We start from the raw sequence: 20,042 nt of genomic DNA, 5'->3' as shown, positions 1-20,042 counted from the left end.
GGTGGGGGCAAGGTTTCCCCCGAGAAAAAAAAAAATATGCATAATGCTTGAAGATTAAAATCCCTCCCCGACCTCGGAAATCCTTTAATTCAAAATCCCTCCCCGTCCTCGGGCATCCTTCTCTTCACCAAGTAAGAGTGTACACGCCTGGAGACCCTATGCACGTATCCAGCAGGCAATTATCCAAAAGACCATTCTAAAGCCATTTTTAAAAAACAGAAATAGCTTTGAAAAAATTCCCTAAACGCCTATTTTGCAAAGCAGCTTTTTTTTTTTTTTTTTTTATAAACAGCTTATAAAAGACCTTGCAACCCCCTCTAAACCATCACTGCTGAGTTTTACACCCAACAGGAAGCTCCCTTCTGACTCCCCACCCCTGTAAAAATCTCATTTGCATGGCAATCTCGTTTATTGGATTTCACACAGCACAAACTTCTTCCAAAGGATCTATAACTCAGATTTAATGGCTGCCACTTTCGCTCCTTTTACACAAATAAAAAGCTGCATTACAAACTTTTTTTTTTTTTTTTTTTTTTTTTTAAAGCATTATCTATAGTATCCAGCTATCAAAAAAATACCAAACAGCCAAGGGAAAGCAAAACCACAGAGGGCTGCAGCGTTCCACGCAGCCAAAGGAGGGAGATAAAGCAACTTTACTGGCTGCTTCCAATTTATATCAATTACTGTGACAGAACAAGGAAAACAAATTAAAATAAAAACAAAAAACAAAACACAAAAACACAAGACACATTGCTATGCTTTTGGAGAAAGGGAGGTTATAAGTGAACATGGGATCCCGAGGGCTAACCAGTAATCAAATCAGTCAAAAGCATTTCAAACCCAATTTAATTATGCTTCCTTTTTTTTTTGCCTACTGTGAATACTTTTCCTATTCCTATAGATTTCTTATTTTGTGTGAACATCCACAAGTTGGATTTTTTTTTTTTATTTTTTTTTTAAAGGACTCTCAATAATTGTTTTTTTTTGGTGGGGGCGGGAAGGGAAGGAGAACTTAAGTGTAGGACAGAAAGGCAGGTCATTTAAAGAAATTTTCAGTAGAGATAAAGAAAAAAAAAAAGTGTCTTTCTGGGTGGCAAGGCAAAAAAAAAACCTTGAAAAATGTTATCCTGATGGACCCAAAGTGGGAGATAACCTCTGGTGGACCAATTTGCTTTTTATGTGCCGTCAACATTCAAAAGATCTGCACACATGAGGACTGTTCCCAAGCTGAGCCCTTCTATTTCGGGACAGGAATAGGGGCAGGGTGAGGTCAGGGAAAGTAAGTTAGGAGCTTAGCACTAATCTTAATCATTAGCCGCAGTCCTAAATTAAGGCGCTGCAGTTTTAGGCACAGAAAATGGATTTTCAGCCCAAAACTTACCTAACGTGATGCTCCCGATACTAAGGTGGCTGGGTCAGAGGTCCAGCTTCCTTTGAATATCAGCCCATTACCATGGGAAAAAAACAAAAAATAGGACTTGCCAACTTACACTACAAATAGATAAAGGACCTATCTGGCCACAAAAAAATGGTTTGAAAATTTTGTTCTAAAATGTTGACAAATACAGCAATTATCCCCTATTCCAACACCAGAAGCAGCAATAATGGGCCAACAGAGGTAAAACAACGTGCAAAATCCTAGAGGCCCAAGGTCGAACTTAAAACCTACCTGAGCTGGCTGGGTAACACAGAAAATGGGAGAAAAAACGAAACAAAACTGATTTTCCAAGACCAATTCCACTCTCCCTGCTGTGAAATGAATCTGGGAAAGCACCAACACAAAACACTTACCTGTTTGGAATTTTTGAAATGTCTATCGTTTCTCTTGGGTTAACGTATGGGATCACCACCACCTTCTTTAAATCTGGGAGCCCTTAGAAGAAAAATTCTGGAATGAAGAAATTTCACCAGTTTCTAATGAGAGGAAATAAGTCAAGCGGGTGGGGAGGGGGGCTTCAGCTCAGCGGCCCATGCGCTGACATTTAGCAAGACAAATCCCACCAGAAAGGATAAAGAACGAAGGAACAAGGAATGTGCTTCAGCCACTGGGTGCTAACATACACAACACAGCCCCGACACTATCACCCAGGTTTTAAGCAATGAATGATGCATGGTGACCATGCTCACAAACACCCACCTAGTGGCTTTTCCCTTGGAAGCTTAGAAACTTCATCCCGTATTTGTTCATCCCTTTAACAGCATGGGCATTAGAGCAGGAGGGTCACAAAAGGTACTCTTCTCCTGGGCCAGCGTCGCCAAATGGGTTTGGTTTTCCAAATACCATGAGGGAAGGAACCTCATTCTTAAGCCAGGGAACGCAGAGTACAATCTCTGCTAGGGTTCTACTTCATACAAGCACTATGCCTACGAGAATGTTTTTCTGGAGCTTGTAAGGTGACTGACAGACAGACAACTTACTGAAGTGAGCTTGGAAGTTTTTTGATCAAGCTGGTGACACTTGATACAACTGGGACTATTTCTGTAAACATCTGCTACATTCTCCTGGTGTCTGAAGGCATCGCTTGGTAATAGATGACCTGTCTCTCTGTGACCCTTCTAATAGTAATGCTGTTATGTTTTCCCTATCACTGTGCCTTTTAATCAGCTGGTACGGGAATTTACCAGAGGATCTCAATGTTTTCATCCTCTGCAGTTCTGTCCGTCATGATCCCAATGTATCTGGTACCATGATGTTTCGCGGTTTCTGGTGGAGGAGTGTGCCAAATTATTGCCTCTCTGTATACAGGCCTTCTCCCCAATATAAGAAGATTCATTTACGTAAACTATGAGGAAGGGACCTCTGAAGTGCCAAAAACCTGCATCGCTAAACACAGAGTTTCCTGTTTATCCAGCTACCAGGTCTGCTTCCCTTTTAACAACTTGTATTTTTGGTGAGCTAAGACTGTAGTCCATTTCTACCTTCCTTACAATATCAATTAATTCAATACCTTTGACAACACTGTGCAGCTTTTCCATGTGGTTATGTTCTTTACCATTGTACACCACGGCTTCCACAGAGAAGATCAGTTTCGGTTGGATCTGGGAAAATCTGTCCAGCACCCCCTACAGAACCAGGAAAAAACACAAGGGCAGAAGTTCAGTAATCTGGATTAAGAGAATACCCCTCTCGTTCAAAGAAGATCCCAATCCACTTTAAGAAACCTGCACACAAGCCTGTGGGCAAGGGGATAGTCATACTGCCTTTTGAGCACCTGCATACTGTGACAGGGTCCCAAGGAACAAAAAGGCAAACTAAACTGCTGTTCATCAGAGCGAAAGTGAAGGAGCACATCATGAAGGCGGAGCATATTCAACAATAATTTGGGATACAGACCAAGATTGCTAAACATCAATTCAGATCACTAAAACAGGAATCAACTCTGCTTTGACACCTTATGCCAGAGTCTGGATAAAAGGTAATCTTGATGGGTCTTCCTTCAGCATTCAATACAGTAAATGATCAGATTCTGGTATCGACTTTCAAAGGCAAGCGCGCATAACGATGGTTTGTTTCCTTTTTGGAGAACAGAAAGCAGCAAGTAGTGGTTGATAACGCTCCATCCCCTCTTAGACCTGTTAATTGCTGAATACCTCAAGGATCTCTGCTACCTCAGACTCTTTGGTGAAATTAACGTGGAGCTTGAATAGGGACTTTCATTGTACACAGATTGTTCATCCCTTTGGGGGAGACACAAAGGAGATTATTTCCAATCTAAAATGTAACCAGAGGGTAAAGACAGCCCTGGTTAAAAACAAGCAAATTAAATTGTTTGAAATCTGAGGTCCTCTGGGTGCCAAAAGCCATTACCAGCTTGGTTCTCCCCTCCATCCAAACGGAAGGGAGTAAAATCCCATGTAGCGATTGTGCCCGGCTTTTGGAAGTCTTCATAGATGCAAATCTTAGAATGGATCAACAGATAGCCACGGTTATGAGCACCTTATTCCATCAGCAAGACTACAGAGAGCTCTCCGCAGCCTGTTCAGTAAAAGTAATCTCGGATTATTTCAAAGGTCAATTTATGTAATGCACTTTATTATTACCCAGAGAGGATACTCAGACTGCAGATGGCACAAAAACAATCCTGCTCACTTGGCGGCTGGCTTGGGTCCATGGACACCCATTACTGATGCCCTGAAAAATCTGCATTGGCTTCCTGTGGCTTTGCAATCCCAGTTTCAACTTTTAGTCGTTGCTTTTAAAGCAGTATAGGTGTACTGGACCTTCTGTCTTTCTGAAAGAGTAACCCAGTCCATTCCAGGGAGGGATTTTATTCAAGTTTCCAGTACCTAGAGACAAAAACTGCAAAAAACCCAAAAAAACAAAACCCATACACCAAATCCAGAGCAGAGAGTTTTCATCTGTGCAGGTCCAAAGCTTTGGAACATGCTAGCAAGCAAAATCTGGGATCCTGTTAATTATTTGCCCTCCAGGAAAAAGGAGAAATATCTGCAGTTTCTTTTGGCTTATGGGTAATTTGATAAGTGTTTTCTGCCTGCAGTTATGCAGATTTCGGTGCCAAACTACGTAGTTTACAGAGGGGGAGCTCCTCTCTTGGGGAGTGTATGGCTCTGCACCTAGGGCAGTGATCCCTGACCTGACTTTTTACCATGTACATTTTTTTTTTTTAAATTCTTTATTTATAAATTTCCATTTTTCACAAAAACGAAAAACAATTTGTATTCAATTACATTAACAGCATTGAATTTTTATGGAAACACTAGGCTTATACTATTTTTACATAAGCAAGAACAATTCACTTTTCACATTCCTAGTTTCCTTAAAGACCAAAAAATGTTGGGAGACCTGTTGAGCAAATCCTTTTATACATAATTACCACCATGTACATTTTTAATCAGGTCCTATTTTAATAGGATTGTGCAACTTCTTCACTAATCTATTTAAATGTTTTGTTGCTTTTATATTGATGCATTGGAATTTTGTCAGTTTGGACGTCATAATCTTCTGAACTTATGTCAAGCATTTGCAATAAAAGGAGTAAAAAAAAAAGTAGATAAAACTCCTCCTCCCTGGTGCAGCAACCGTCATACAATACTTACCTTCCATTTTTAACGCATTGTTTTTGAAGGGGGTGGATAAAATGGGACTCCGGGTGTTCCTATGGCAGCATCCTCCTGTAATCTGCTTACTCATCAAAAGTATTTGAGAAACAAGAAGGATGTCCTACCAAGGGGATCTCACCCCATAAGACATGGTCTTCAGAAAATTAATTTAACCAAAAAAGGGGCCAGACACAAGTCCCTTGTGCGCCCTGCATGCCATCCCTGAACTTCAGGTGCAGAGGGAGCAGTTTACTGGCTCCCAGCAGTAGAAAGAACAAAAGTTAAAACTTCTGGCCCTCGCCTTTTGGATGCCGAGACGAGGGATCCCCCACTCTTACGGTTAATATTTGGGATTGGTAGGGGCCCAAAGAAAGAACGACACTCCAGTCAAAAAGGTGCCTATCGAGGGTAGAGATGTGCCTTGGGTTGGTATATAAAGTCCTGGGCTTTGTTTCGGGGCCCCCCCATGGGAATTTCATTTTTCCTACAGTTCGGGGGGTGGGGGGTTCAGGGGCTCCGACTTTCGGGTCAGCACCCGCTAACCCAAAAATGAATTTTTTCTGAAATTTTGGAAAAAAATTCAATCGTTTTTCGGTTCTCCCGAACCATTCTGAATTAGGAAATTTCGTTGAAAATGCCCAAGTCGGGAAAAATGATTGCACATTCCTAATCGTGAGTTCCTTCTGGACAGAAAACAGATGCACTTCCCATTTTTGTTGCATCTCTTCCTGGAGGTTCACCAGGAAACTTAACTTTTTGGAAAGAATGAGGTTAAAAAAAAAAAAGAAGAGCTTTTTATTCCCGACTTAGGGTCAGTGAGCGCAAGTGGCTCCTTGACTGCAGTTAGGTGATCTTGAACTAGAAATTTTGGCATAGTGCCATGTCAGATTTTGCTCAAGAGTTGCTGGCTTTTGATACTGTGTTTTATGCTCATCACTATTGCATGTTCTGTCACCTCCTTCAGGAGCTCTGATAAATACCAAGGAGGCAATATATAACATTTAAATTGAAGGTTTTAACCAAAATGCTAACCCCCCATCAGGAAGAAATGGGTATCACATGGCTACAAAAGCAGTATTTCACAATTTTAGACTGAAGGAAAGACAGAAAGAAAATTCATTCTTATACAAAAGGAGACACAATACAGGTTTGTGTGTATGTCTGTCTGTCTATTTGCAGGACAGCTTTCACCAGAACAGAAAAATCCCCAGCCCTTTCATATAGTTTAGAATGAAAATTTGAGCCTAACAAACTCTCTGTATCATCTATTAAACCAGGGTGAAATTTTAAAACCTAATAGGAATACAGATGCGTCACTCCCTGGTGCTCTAAAAGCAGGACCAGTCCAGCTGGCTTCTGCATCTGTTCTGTGGATTTAAACAGTTCCATTGTTTTCTAGCAAGATCATCGCTTTCCCACAGTGGCGTGAGCCCCACCTGGGCTGCCCAATTCCCAAAAACACGGATCACTCAGGGAGAGAGCCAGGAAGTCTCAGAAAAAGTGCACATAGAGGAAACTGGAAATTATTGTGGAGGACAGCAGAGAGAGATGCGACAGCGCTCCATGGCACCTGTGATGATCTTCCTGCTCTGTACCTGGGGTACAGACAAATCAGGAGGCTCTAGTGCACTGGGACTCAAATTCCACCAAGGCTGAGCGTAGAGCGTCACTGGAGCTATTACACGGGCCGATACAGAAAAAAGTGCGGGAGAGCCGGCGAACGCCCACTCTCGACACGCACACAGACCCACTCTCCTGTGCGTGCGATTTAGCAATCGGCCCGCATGCAAATGAGGACCCGCGGTAAAAAGAGGCGCTAGGGACACTAGCGTGTCCCTAGCGCCTCCTTTTTGACAGGAGCAGCGGCTATCAGCAGGTTTGACAGCAGACGCTCAATTTTACCGGCGTCTGTTCTCGAACCCGCTGACAGCCATGGGTTCGGAAAACGGACATTGACATAATTGAGCGTGTCTTCCAACCCACAGGCCGCGGAAAGATTTTTATTTTTTTTTAATTTTTGGGGCCTCCGACTTAACATCGCTATGATATTAAGTCGGAAAGTGTACAGAAAAGCAGTTTTTTCTGCCCACTTTCCCAGTGCCGGCAGGTGTTACTTTCTGAATCGGGCAGGAATAACTAATAGGGCCATCAACATGCATTTGCATGTTAGTTTCGGGGGGGGGGGGGGGGAGGTTGGCCACGCGTTTTTGACGCGCTATTACCCCTTACTGTATAAGGGGTAAAAATAGTGTGGTGAAAACGCGTGGCCAAACGCGGGCTAACAGTACTGTATAGGCCTGACAGTGAGGAAAAGTTTGCCTGCAGTTTTAATACCCACCTGGCGTCCCAGAGCTGCAGCCCTGGCTGCTTTATTCTTCTCCATCTGATGTTCCTGCCATGGTTTGTTTTTTTCAGTTTATCTGACTGTGTACGTGCTTCTCGGTCTTTTAGCCAAAATCCAAGTGCAAGCTTTGAACCATTAACTAAGGATAGTTCCTTCTTGGCCTTCTGGCTGAGATTGAGGACCTGTACACCAATACCCTGCCACCTGAACAGACTGGAGACACAATTACACTATGACCCCTGTCAAAGCAGAGGGATTAAATTGCCTGCTTGACAAAAGAAATGAACTCACGGTTCCCCCTTTTCTTAGGGGAATCAGACCTACAAAGTCCATGCAAAAGGAGGTAAAGGTAGGACTGCATCAGCCTGTTCCGAGAGAAAGAGCCAGCTGGTAGCCCCAGTCCACGCCGAAGCCAGTTTAAGTGTTTGCATTCTGCCTGGCACTGCCAGATCCATGAAGTGCAGGTATGGAAGAGTAGAGTAGAGGTCTGCTGCTCTCTAGCGACTATTGAGAGAAGTTCAAAACTAGCTCCTCGGCCAAACAAGCTTATACACATCTCGTAAATCTGGTGATTAAACGATTCTGGAGAGAAAGAGAAACCAGTTGAAAATGGTGGCTGAGACGGTATAAAGACAACAGGGGCTGAACACTACTGAAAAAGAAGTTGCTAAAAAAAACCAAAAAAAAACACAAGAGCAATTGCTGATTTAGTAGCCGCTGACATTTACTTTCTCTATTGTTAAGACCCCTCCCCCTTCTAAGTGCCCAGCAATGGACCTTTGTCACTTTCTGCTCCGCCTCATTTATTGGCCATGGCTTTCACTACACACAGGGAACCCCCTCCAGCCTTGGCATCCTCTCTTTGCTCTGAAAGGGCTCTGCCTTCACTTTCTAAGGATGCCAGGAACGGGGACGCTTCTCCATGAACTCTCCACAGAAACAGTTTGGGCAAATTTGTGTGAAACTGCAAAGCTCCAGCAGTCCCAAGTGCTTCTTTTTTCTTGTGGTAATTACCTTGGGCGGGGGGAAGACACCCAGCAGTTTGCTTCTGATGTTTTTGAGAGAAATGGAACCAGACACCAGACAATAAAAGCTCCACTTGACAAAGATCCAGCAAGCCTCATGTGGTTACAAAAATAGAAAAATCAATGGCAGATAAACACACTCACCAGGCTCGTACGGTCTATCTACTGCAATACCCAGAGAGCCTGAATGTTTGCCCTCCCTTCACCAGGACTCCTCTGTACAGTGCTGCGACCCCGTTTACGAGAGCCACGTCAGAACTAGCAGTTTGTTTCTGGCTGGGATCCAAGTGTACGGTCTGCACTAGGAGCTGAAGACAGCCCCTTCTTGGCCTTTAGGCTGAGGTTGAAAACCTTTACAATATTTTGTGAGGGGGGGGGGTGTCTCTGTCCTGCTGCATGACTCATTTTCATTTCAACAGGATTTATTAAATCGCTCAACGCAATAATGGCAGAAACAGTGGAAAATAAAACAAACATTCATAAAAAGAAAAATATAAATAAAAACATGATAAAAATGTACAAAAACATCTGGACTGCAATGCAGTAACATGGCCCAAGAACATTACATTTTAGATTTATGCGCTACTCTCCAAGAAGAAGTCAGGATGGCTTACAACATAGCAGCAAAGATACAATATTGTATTCAAAATGACAGCAAAACACATTGAAATACAACATTACCCCTCCCCCACCTCATATCAGGCACAGACAAGAGCATTCTCTACCTTCTCCCCCCAAGCAACCCCTAAAAGAATTATCCAGAGACAGTGATGGGCAGAAGTCGGAGTGAGACCACCCAGGTCACATCTGAAGAAGGGATGGAGGTTGTCTGGAAAGTTTGTGTGCAGCCCCGTGTTTGGATGAGTCTTACATTGAATGAATGAAGGGGCATCAGAACCTCTAGAACCAACTCTGTTACTCGCCCTCTGCACTGATAACCACCACCTCCTCCTGGCTCCCTCAACCAAAGTGTCAGGATGATTCTGTTTATGCAAAACAAAATGATTCTACCACCACGCGGACTGAGGTGGGATCCTTGACAAAGTAACAAAAAGGCAGCCAGCTAGCTAGTCTCAAAGGTAAGCAGCCATTGATCAATGATTAAACCAGGCTCTTGTGCAGTCACTTCCTTACATTACAATACTGCTGCTCGCTGGGAGATAATACATGCATGAAGTGGTACCCGCTGACAGCACTGGTGCGGTCCCATTTTACTAGAAATCCCTTCCGTGACTGGAGAAGCACGTAAAGACGTAACATTCGTTTCAGCACGGAAAGTCACTCGGCTCCTTGTTTCAAAAAATTCTGATTGCGTGTCAGTTGGTAAAGAATTGAGATGTTTTGGTTTCATTTATTTATTTTACCAACATAGAAAACCAAATCCCCATTTAAGCTTTTCAATATTAAACCACCACCACACCACAGAGTCAAGAGACCAGCCATCCTGCAAGGCATGCTCTGAGCTTCAGACATAAGACCGTTGTGACTCGGGTGACGAGAACAACTTTCAGTAATAAAGAAGCTTCTTCCTAACTTCTCCGGGACTAAACCGCCATGACCCCTCCCCTCCAGCCGGCAGTAAGAGGGATTGTATTCCAGACCTCGAGAGGCCCGGAAAGGGCGAAGAAAGCGGAAGGCAGGTTCCCAGTGATGCTAACCCCCCCCCAAAAACTGCACAATCTGAAACGCACTTCTCTTACATTCTCTTCATGTCTGATCACAATAAGAAATAGGAAGGGCAGAGGAGGAAGCAATGCAAAGCTTCCTAAAATTGCTATGCACCAATACCGCTGATTTAAAAAAATAAATAATAAAATAAAAAAGGAATACGTGTAAATTCAATAAAAATATTTGCACGCACAAAAATACCCAATGCTGCTACTTACGTTAACGCCAAAATCTGGGGAGGTAGAGCTCCAAATAGCACCAATGCTCGCAGCAGCTAACATGGCCTCCACCGCATGAATGCTGTTTGGGAGGTAACCTGGAAAAAAAAAAAAAAAAAGCACAAACACAACACATGAAGGGAACAGCACGCTAAACCCTTCTCTTAAGGAAGGAGCTCTGCTTCCCGCGGTCCAGTCCCTCACGCCTCCTGTGTTACTGACATCTTGTGCAGGAGGCGCCTCTCACCCCTTTAATGCAGTTTTGGTTTACAAGCGAAGAAGTGGGGGGGCAGAGCGAAGACAGAGCATGAGTGGGCGTTTGGCTTCTGACCGTAGCTCTTAGCGTTTCCGTTGGCAAAACTGCCAACAGCTTTAAGGTTGGGCATCTGCGCAGCCCTCCCTGCCGTGCAAGCGATTCTATGGACCTGCAGGAAAGCTACAGCTGGCATCCAAGTGAAGGGGGGGGGTGGCCTTGTGCCTTTTAGAGAGGGTGGGGCAGAGGTCACCTGGGGAAAAAAAAAAAAAAAAAAGTGTCCACTTATTGACCTGCATCGTTGGAATGGACCTCCACTCTGACGCCACAGCTTCCAAGGGGACTCCATCCCGTTCCTGTAAACTCCCCCGCCCCCCAAATAAAATAAATAAATCCTGTGCCTAAGACAGCACCGGAGATAAATCCGGCCCCGCATGTAAACCAAACCAGCTATTAGAAATGAGGATAAAGATTTTGTGGTTTGTGCATTTTAATTGACTTTATTCCTCTCCCCCCCCCCCCCCCCCCCCCAAGATCCATAATGAGGAGTTTATTGCCTTAGAGGGGGGAGGAGGTACCCAGTTCAATAAATAGGCGCCTTTTCATGAATCTTGTGTATTTGCAACAGAGGTCTTTGAAGTCCACACCAGATTTCTTCCATGCCTCACCTAACTCCAGCTAGGACATAAGCCAAAAAGAGACTCTAAACACCTGCTCGGCAGCTCTGAAAGATGAGCGAGACAGAAAGGAAAAAGTAAAAAAAAAAACTTCCCCTTCTAGCCAAGTAATAACTCCCTTGGCTAGCGCTTCATAGAGGATCACATTAAAAATAAGCATCGCTTACACTAATTCAGTGCCTACGGCAAAAACCAGAGTCCCTTAAATGAAAGAGGAAGGAAGGAGAGGAGAGGCTGACGTGCATGAGAATCTGGAAACAGTCCATCGCCTTCAGCGCCCACGTGTGCACGGTTCTTCTCAGAACACTAAACGGCGTTTGCAGTTATGCGCACGGAAATGTTTCAGTGCTTCAACAGAAGTGGGAAAAGGGGAATTGGACTCAGACAGCAACCAACGAAGGCCCCAACTTCTGACAGGTTGGGAAACAAACATGGAGGTAACCTGCTGACACAGCTTTTACTACCCTTAATCACTAAGGGGCCGATGCAATACAGTACGCTGAGCCAAGCGCACTATAACACCTGCAGGTGGACGTGGGTTGTATAGGCGCTAACTAATCCCCTTCTGAAAGGTGATTGGTCCTTTCACTGACATGTGACAGTGAGGGGACCAATCGGCAGTAAGTGAAGGAGTGAATAAATTAATATTTAGTGCCAGACACTTTATACACTCCTTCTGGTGCCGTAGGCGGGTTTCCACCCTCTTTCTTAGGCAGGCTGTTACAGAATCATCCCTTTAAAAGTGCAAAGGACATCTGCAAAGAGACATTTCGACTACAAACCAATGGGAAGATTTTTTTTTTCTGCATATTTTCTTTTCCCTTCTAGTCCCTGCCTGAATCGCAGCACCGCACGTGCTGAAGGGGCTCGCGGGCATCTTCCAAGGCTGGTCCCAGCCTGGCTGCCTCAAAAGACAGCAAGAGACACCCAAGCTGGACTGTGCCATCTCAGCTTGCCAAAGAATCAGAAACCCCACAGGCCTCACTGCGTTAAAAGCCTGCGCTCATCACAATTTCATTTAAGATATCCCTGTAGATGTTTAATAAAACACTTAAATAATAGATTTGCTTTCACTTATCCTGAACAACTGCGAACATATTTGGACACACACTCTTAAGAAGTTGTGCAGTTCTTGTATTCCAGCGATGTAATTTACCTTCAGGTAGGGTAGCCAGGTATGGAGACAGGAATAATTGTAGCACTGTGCAGCAGGAAATCAAGCTCCTCACCTCCAAAGAGGTAACAGGAGTCTCAGCTGCACAGTGCTACAATTATTCCTGTCTCCATACCTGGCTACCCTACCTGAAGGTAAATTACATCGCTGGAATACAAGAACTGAGCTTCCGGGGGTAGACTCAGCTCTGCCCCGACGGTGAACAGCCAATCAGATCCTGAAACGTCAGGAGGAGGGGCCGGTAAGGAATTACAAAACGCTGAGACTCCTGTTACCTCTTTGGAGGTGAGGAGCTTGATTTCCTGCTGCACAGTGCTACAATTATTCCTGTCTCCATACCTGGCTACCCTACCTGAAGGTAAATTACATCGCTGGAATACAAGAACTGAGCTTCCGGGGGTAGACTCAGCTCTGCCCCGACGGTGAACAGCCAATCAGATCCTGAAACGTCAGGAGGAGGGGCCGGTAAGGAATTACAAAACGCTGAGACTCCTGTTACCTCTTTGGAGGTGAGGAGCTTGATTTCCTGCTGCACAGTGCTACAATTATTCCTGTCTCCATACCTGGCTACCCTACCTGAAGGTAAATTACATCGCTGGAATACAAGAACTGAGCTTCCGGGGGTAGACTCAGCTCTGCCCAGACGGTGAACAGCCAATCAGATCCTGAAACGTCAGGAGGAGGGGCCGGTAAGGAATTATAACATCACTGTTCTATCGGCGCGCAGCCGACGGCGTGCTGCCGAAGCCGCGCGCCAAAGGCGCGCGCGGCTCTGACCGGCTCCGACCGGATACGCACGGATTCGCATGGAGATACAAAAGATAAGTATAGCTCTTTCTGATTTGACATTACGAAAAAGCTTGAAATTGATTCCATTGCAAGGTAAAATTCATACATTGGGTGAAGGTTGGAATTTACCTGATATCTCCCCCCCTGCCTCCCAATCAAGAGTCAGTTTATCTTAAATAAGTAAGTTTACTATTATCTTGTAAAATCTTATTGTCTAAGTTCCTAATACATAATTATTTCATGCCTCATACAAAGAGAAAGGCTAAGTTGCGGCCAATCTCTAGCACTCCTACTATGGAACAAGGACAAAAGTCAGTTGTTGACTGGTTAAATTCTCCACAAATTATCCCTGTTGAAGGGGCCGCTGTGGGGTTGGATTCAGAGCAAAATCTATTCCCACTGGCCGACGACATCTCATTAAGTCCAGGGGCGCCTGAAACACCTAAACCACCCGGTGAAGAAAGGAAATTGTCCTTTAGTTCACCGGATACCCCGCAAAGAGTCTCTGGGAATGTGGAAGAGAACGGTGGAAATACTCAAGAAGAACAGGACATATCGATTGTAAAGATTGACCCCCATAATGGAGAAGAAAAAAGACCTTCTAATATCACTTTGGACACTTTGTGGACATTTATGTCTAAGTTGGATAATTCGATAAAAAATCTAACTAAAGTTACTAATGAGATCAGAGTAGCAGTAAAGAGTAATACAGAGATAACGCTTAATCAAGAGAAGTTAACTAAAGAAATTGATAACAGATTATCTTTGGTTGAGAAAGTTCAAGTAAATCAGATAAAGAGCGAAAATGAGATTCAAAGAAAATTAGAGAATATTGAAAACTATTCAAGAAACCTCAACTTACGTATTATTAATTTTCCAGTTATTAGTAAAATGAATCCGATGGATTTATTTAGATCTTATATAACACAAGTGCTACAAATTCCAGATCAATGTATGCCAACAATAGTGAGAGCTTTTTATATAAATACCTTGAATAATAAAAAAAAAGAATCACAAGAGCAAGATGGAGAACAAACAACTGAATCAAAGGATTCAAAAAAGGATGAAATCTCGCTTGAACTATCTGATTTGCTTGAAAAATCTCAAAGTGAATTAATTGTAGAAAAAAGAGGTAACCTGTTAGTTACTTTGGCTTTTATCTCTGATAAGGATAATATCTTTAGATTCTTTTTTTGAAACAGAATGAAGACATTCTATGGTTACAAAATCTGGATTTATCCAGACTTGGTTAAAACCACCCAACTTAGGAGAAAGAGATTTCTCACTCTAAGACAATTGGTAATAGATAAGGGTGGTCAGTTCTTATTAAGATACCCCTGTAAATGTGTGATAAATTTAAAAGAACATAAATACCAATTCACCGATCCTGAACAACTCAGAGTACTTTTGGGGATAGATAAACAGGCATAAATAGATAGAAGTTGGAGAATTATTCAACTTACTTTTACTTGTTTATCATAGAAATTTTTCAAATAAGATTGCTCAATAGTAGATAAACTTTCTCTTTTTACTTTAACAAAATACAGAAAGTGAAATATTGACTTGAAAAAATTTATACCTGTTATTGTATAACAATTTTTTTTCTTTTTGTTTCTGTAATTACAATATTGCAAGTGGATACTTGTATAAATATGGAAAATGAATAAATAAAGAATTAAAAAAATAAAAAAATAAAAAGAAGTTGTGCAATAAGGGGGAAGGAGAATTATAGTGGGATGAGATAGCATCAAGTATTTGCTTTATATATTTTTTCTTTTCAGATAGTGCTCCTATATTTGGTGTTTGTAACCCCTTGTTCTCAAGTTCTCTGTACTTTATTAGATTTCTTCTAAATGATAAGGTAAAGTGATCTGTTATAATATGTTTTTTGGATAAGAATGTAGTATCTTATTTCTGTTTAAAAATTTGAAATTTCAATTTAAAAAAAAAAAAAAAAAAAAGCCTGTGCTCATGTCCCCTGTTCCACTGCACAATGGCACTCACAGGGCCAGGCAGTGCTGATCGAATCACTCATTTGATTCACTCACATCCCACCTTCCTCGATTACTTTTGGAAATAAGCCAATTCTGCTCCTCATTGGGGTAGGTGGAATTCAACACAGTACAGCACCTCTGTTTACACTTCAGCTAATCTCCAGTCCACAACAGCTGCTCTGACACTCAGCTCTCCTCCAAGTAGCTGTAATTCAGTCGATTGTTTGCTTAACACACACAGGGAGAACTGGAAGACAGCCAAGCTGTCCAATGGCCCTGGACGACTCAGCTGCATGGGCAGAGGTATTTTTAGGCCACTGAACACCAGTTCAAGTTTAAGAGATTGATAAATAAAATCCTCAGGGCAGCAGAGAAGAGACGCATGGCAAGGTAATGGGACTCAGGGGAGTGATAAAGGAGAACGTAGCATTCATGGAAAGTATAGGGGGATAATTGTGCAAGGCTCTCACTAGGCTTACTTAAAAGCACTTAATATCCTGCATCATCATGGCATCTCAGCCGGTCAGAGCCAAACCATCATAACGTCAACACAATGTCAAGTCATATACATAAAACATCACTAAGTTCAGCATAACGCACACATAATAAAACTATCACTCAAAACAACAACTATGGCGTCTCCTGATAACACTGATTTGATTATTTACGATGTTTCTATTTGATTAACTCATAACCCACTCTGGCGCCACAGCTCCCATACCAAAAATATCTCAGGAGCTCATTAAATGCCTGTTTGGGGGGGCGGGGGTGGGGGAGATGCATTTTCAATATCCTTTTCATGAGCAACAAGATTTGCAAAGCTGTACCCTTTCATGGAGCACAGAAACATGCTCTTTGTGAAAAATCCCCGTGCGGCTGCACCGTCCTGTCACTCAATTAAAAATTCGGTGCTGGATCAAAACCTGCTATCCCAAAAGGGATCTCTTCTATCAGAGTTGAACTGAACAGTATACAAGGATGAGTTTGAAGATTTGACTACTGACTATAAGCAATAAAAAGGGGAGTAGAGAGAGAGCAGATAAAAAAAAAATTTCTTTAAAGGTATGCATTACCTTTATAAAAAAAATCAGACTCTGCTTTTCAGGCACTTCAGAGCAGATTACATTTGGGTACTTTACTTCCCAGAGAGCTCATAATCTGAGGCAACGGAGAGCGAAGTGACTTGCCCAAGGTCACAAGGAGCGGCAGTGGGATTTGAGCTCTCACTTCCCAGGCTTGCAGCCCGATGCTCTAACCACCAGGACCTGCTCCTCCCCCAGCTTTCCCAAGCTATGCAGAATGAGCTCGGGACGTCTCACAACATTAACAAATGAACAGGGGCAGAGGCCGAGATAAGAGGAAAGGACCAAACGAGAGGAAAGTAAAGAGAAGCCATTTCACACTGAACAGAAGTGGAAACAGATTACATAAGCAGAAGGCATCGTTTTTTGGGAGAAGAGGCTCAACGGGGTGGGCAGGGATTGGAGTTTCACCTTCTTTAAAACCATAATGGCGTATCAGATAACGTCACCGGTAGTTATCTATGAACAAGATGCACTAACCAGTGATGTTGATATGAAGAGCTTTGCTAGTCTTTTCCTAATTTTTTGAATCCTGTTTAAACCCCACTAACACGTCCCTCTCTTTGCACGCCGTTCTTTAAACCTGTGGGCCCCTGGCCTAGGTTTTGTGAGCCTCGCTCCTCAATCAGCGCTGGCCTTTGCTCCGTTTGCAACAATTGGATATCATTTCTCGGCTCCTTCATGACTGAAGCAGTCCATTCAGACCCTGCTGCTATTTGAAGGGTCTATATGGGTCCCGGATATTCAAACACCGTCAACTCTTCTTCAGACGGGGGGGGGGGGGGGATGCTAGATGTCGTCACTTATGATATTTTTAGCCATATTATTTAAAAACAGGTCCTCTTGTCTACTTCCACCAGCAGTCTGTCTGAAACCACGGACCTATTAATTGCATCAGTAGCATGGGATCTTCTTAGTTTTTAGGTACTTGCCAGGTTCTTAAGGCCTGGATTGGCCACTGTTGGAAACAGGATGCTGGGCTTGATGGACCCTTGGTCTGACCCAGCATGGCAATTTCTTATGTTCTTATGACCTATTTCTTGGTTTCCATTCACAAATGGCTCTCCTCCTGCAGCTTCTCTAAATGCCCCAGCAGCTAGCAGTAGGGACTAGAGCTGGATAGGAAACATTTGTACTGGTGTCCTGCTTCAGGAGCCTATAACAGTTTCTTCCAAGAATCCCATATTCTCAGTCTTGCTATGCAGACATGTCCTCTCCAACACACTATTCTGTAAACTTCTGTGAGAACATAACGTACGAGGCCATCAGCCCTGAGGTAGACGTAAGCACCAGTATTTACCAAGATGGAAACATTGCCAAGTCATATCATACTACAAGGGGAATGGCTCAACATGTGGCATGCGAGGGATATTCTTTCCAATTTAATACTGATTCTTCTTGCAAATCAACATAACTGACAACAGTCTGAACTTCAGAAGCTTTGTGTGAGGTATTTAGTGCCTGGCATTAAAAGTTGGCCTAAGTTGTAAGTCTTTGAGCCTTCTGCGTGTTCTGTACTGCAGTCCACTTTTCTGTGGTCTCCACGAGTCCCAGATCTCTTGGTTTCAGTAGGACCAGAATGCCTCACTCCCACCGTGCTTCCATGTCCATGGAAGAAGCGAGATTTAAATCCTGTTTCCCTTGTTCTCAGTCCTTTGCTCTAAGCACTAGGCCACTCCGCCTCTAAACTTCAGAAACGCACAAGAAGTGACTTATTTTCAATTGAAAGGAAGTTCTAGAACAAGAAGTCTTAGCATGAGGCTCCAAAAGGGGCAGAATCGGGAGGAATATCAAAAAACACTCATTCCTGGAAACTGTGATGGAACAACCTCCCAGGGAAGGCGGTGGAGGCAAAATAATGGCACAGGGTTACCAATGAAGATCCTATTTTGTGAAACAACAACGGGAAAGCCAGGGATCAACTGAGGTCTATGGTATGCACCAGGAAGTAAACTGGGAAGCCCAGTTGGTCTTATGGTCCCTACCTGCCATCAGATTCTGTATTTCTGTTCAGTGAATGGTAAACAGAGTTGGTAGTGGTTCTTATGGGCAAGGGGAGGCAGTCACCTCAGGTGGCAAATATTTTGGGGTGGTAGCAAGTAGGCCCCTCCCTCCTAAAACATCCCTGCAGTAGGCCACGTCAGTTTGCATCCAGGGTCCGGGGGTGTCCAAATTACAGGCCCCGGACACTCTTGACCTGGTCCACAGAGCAGGTGGAAGTATTGCAGAGGAGTTAGAAAGGCAGGCTACAACCCAGGGAAACCAGAGTTCAAATCCCACTGTCGCTCCTTGTGACCTTGGGCAAGTCACTTTACCCTATGTTGCCTCAGGTACAAAATTAGACTGTAAGCCCTGTGGGGCTAGGGAAATACCTACAGTACCTGAATGTAATCCGCTTTGATGCAGAATATAAAAAATACAATATTCCTTGTGTTCCAGCCCTCATGCTCTCCAAATATTACTGGCTCCTGGGGTTCTGACCAGCAGCTGGAAGTCAGAGCATGACCCACGTGGGTGCACAGTGCCCAGATTCCTGTTTGAAGGCATGTCCACCATCACCCCATGCCAAAACTCACTACACAATAGAAGAGGTAACCGCGGAGGCAGCTCTGGCAAAGGCAGAAGAGCGGGAGATCGAGCAGTGGCAGCAGTGGTGATAGAGCCATTTGCACAGCTTCTGCCTGGATCCCAAAGATTTCACCCTCAGTTGAAAAACAATGCCTGACTAAGCTGGAGGAGAGAGTTGAAAGTTGAGGGAGACTGGCAGCACCTGCATTAAACTGAAATTAAGGGCCTATTTACTAAACCCTTCCTTCCCTCCCCCAGGGCCCTGAAGTAGATACACACCCTCTCTCTCCCTCCTATTCCATTGTTTGTGTGTGTGTGTACTGAGGAGTGAAAGTAGTGACTGGAATGTGTGCTATGTCAGGGATGGAAGCCTCATCTCTTTGTATTTTGCATGGTACAAGAGGAAATGTCTGTTTCTTCAGTGTTACACTGCATACAGAGTCTGGCTTCTTGGGATTTTCAATTTCGATCTGTACATTTCTATTTCTAGTTTGTGGTCCCTTATTCTGTCTGTGCTGAGTGTCTGCGTGAGTGATTAAGATGAGGGATTCAAGGTGAAGCACCAGCAACTCCCTTGCCTCAGGCAGCAGATGGCCCTGAGGGTCCTCAAAAAAAAACCACAACCCCAAAAAACACACCACACAACCAAAAAGAGACACATTCAGGCTCATTAAACACTAAAGACAATGATTTATAGAATCAAGTTTCAATGATTGCCATGAAAATAAGGAACTAGTTGGAAGGGAACTGGCCAGATCCTCTTGGAAATGTGCAGCGTAAGATTAATAATCCTTCCTGAAGAGGCCTTGTACTACATCATCTGCTTTTGTTGGCTCACTGAAGAGGTCTCATAGCCTAGAGAGACTCCAGTTAGCTTATTATAAGGAAGGCAAAGAAATAGTGATGGTACTGTCCAGAGTAAACCACTCTCTCTGCCCTGAGAGCCAAGAGCCTAGACTTGCACCCGCAAAGAATTGAAAGACAAACCTTTGGAGAGACCATTCTGAAGAAAGGAAATGACATGGGACAATGGGGTTCTGCGCGCCAAAACTCCTGAGTCAGCATACAGTCTCAAACAAACAAACATTCTCCATACGCGAATATAAGCAAGAGAGGTAGAAGTCTTACGTGCATGCAACAGAGTAGAAATAACCTCCCCCCGATAAGCTTTCTTCCTCAGTCTCCGCCG

The 20,042-nt window shown here is 43.6% G+C and overlaps 1 protein-coding gene across 1 annotated transcript in view; it reads right to left on the bottom strand.

Moving 5' to 3' along the window:
- The window catches only part of AACS (acetoacetyl-CoA synthetase), an 81,326-nt gene that overhangs the window by 45,169 nt on the left and 16,115 nt on the right, over positions 1-20,042 (bottom strand). Inside the window, exons 5-7 of the mRNA XM_029570940.1 lie at positions 10,317-10,414; positions 2,949-3,063; positions 1,792-1,873 (exon numbers count right to left, since the gene is read on the bottom strand). Of these exons, the coding sequence (XP_029426800.1) occupies positions 1,792-1,873; positions 2,949-3,063; positions 10,317-10,414 (295 nt within the window). The remainder of the gene's footprint in view (positions 1-1,791; positions 1,874-2,948; positions 3,064-10,316; positions 10,415-20,042) is intronic.

Source organism: Rhinatrema bivittatum, chromosome 11 (genome assembly GCF_901001135.1).
Source record: "Rhinatrema bivittatum chromosome 11, aRhiBiv1.1, whole genome shotgun sequence".
In the NCBI taxonomy this organism is placed as follows: domain Eukaryota; kingdom Metazoa; phylum Chordata; class Amphibia; order Gymnophiona; family Rhinatrematidae; genus Rhinatrema; species Rhinatrema bivittatum.
Note: the sequence above shows the minus strand (reverse complement) of the source record. Positions and strands in the feature narration are given on the sequence as shown.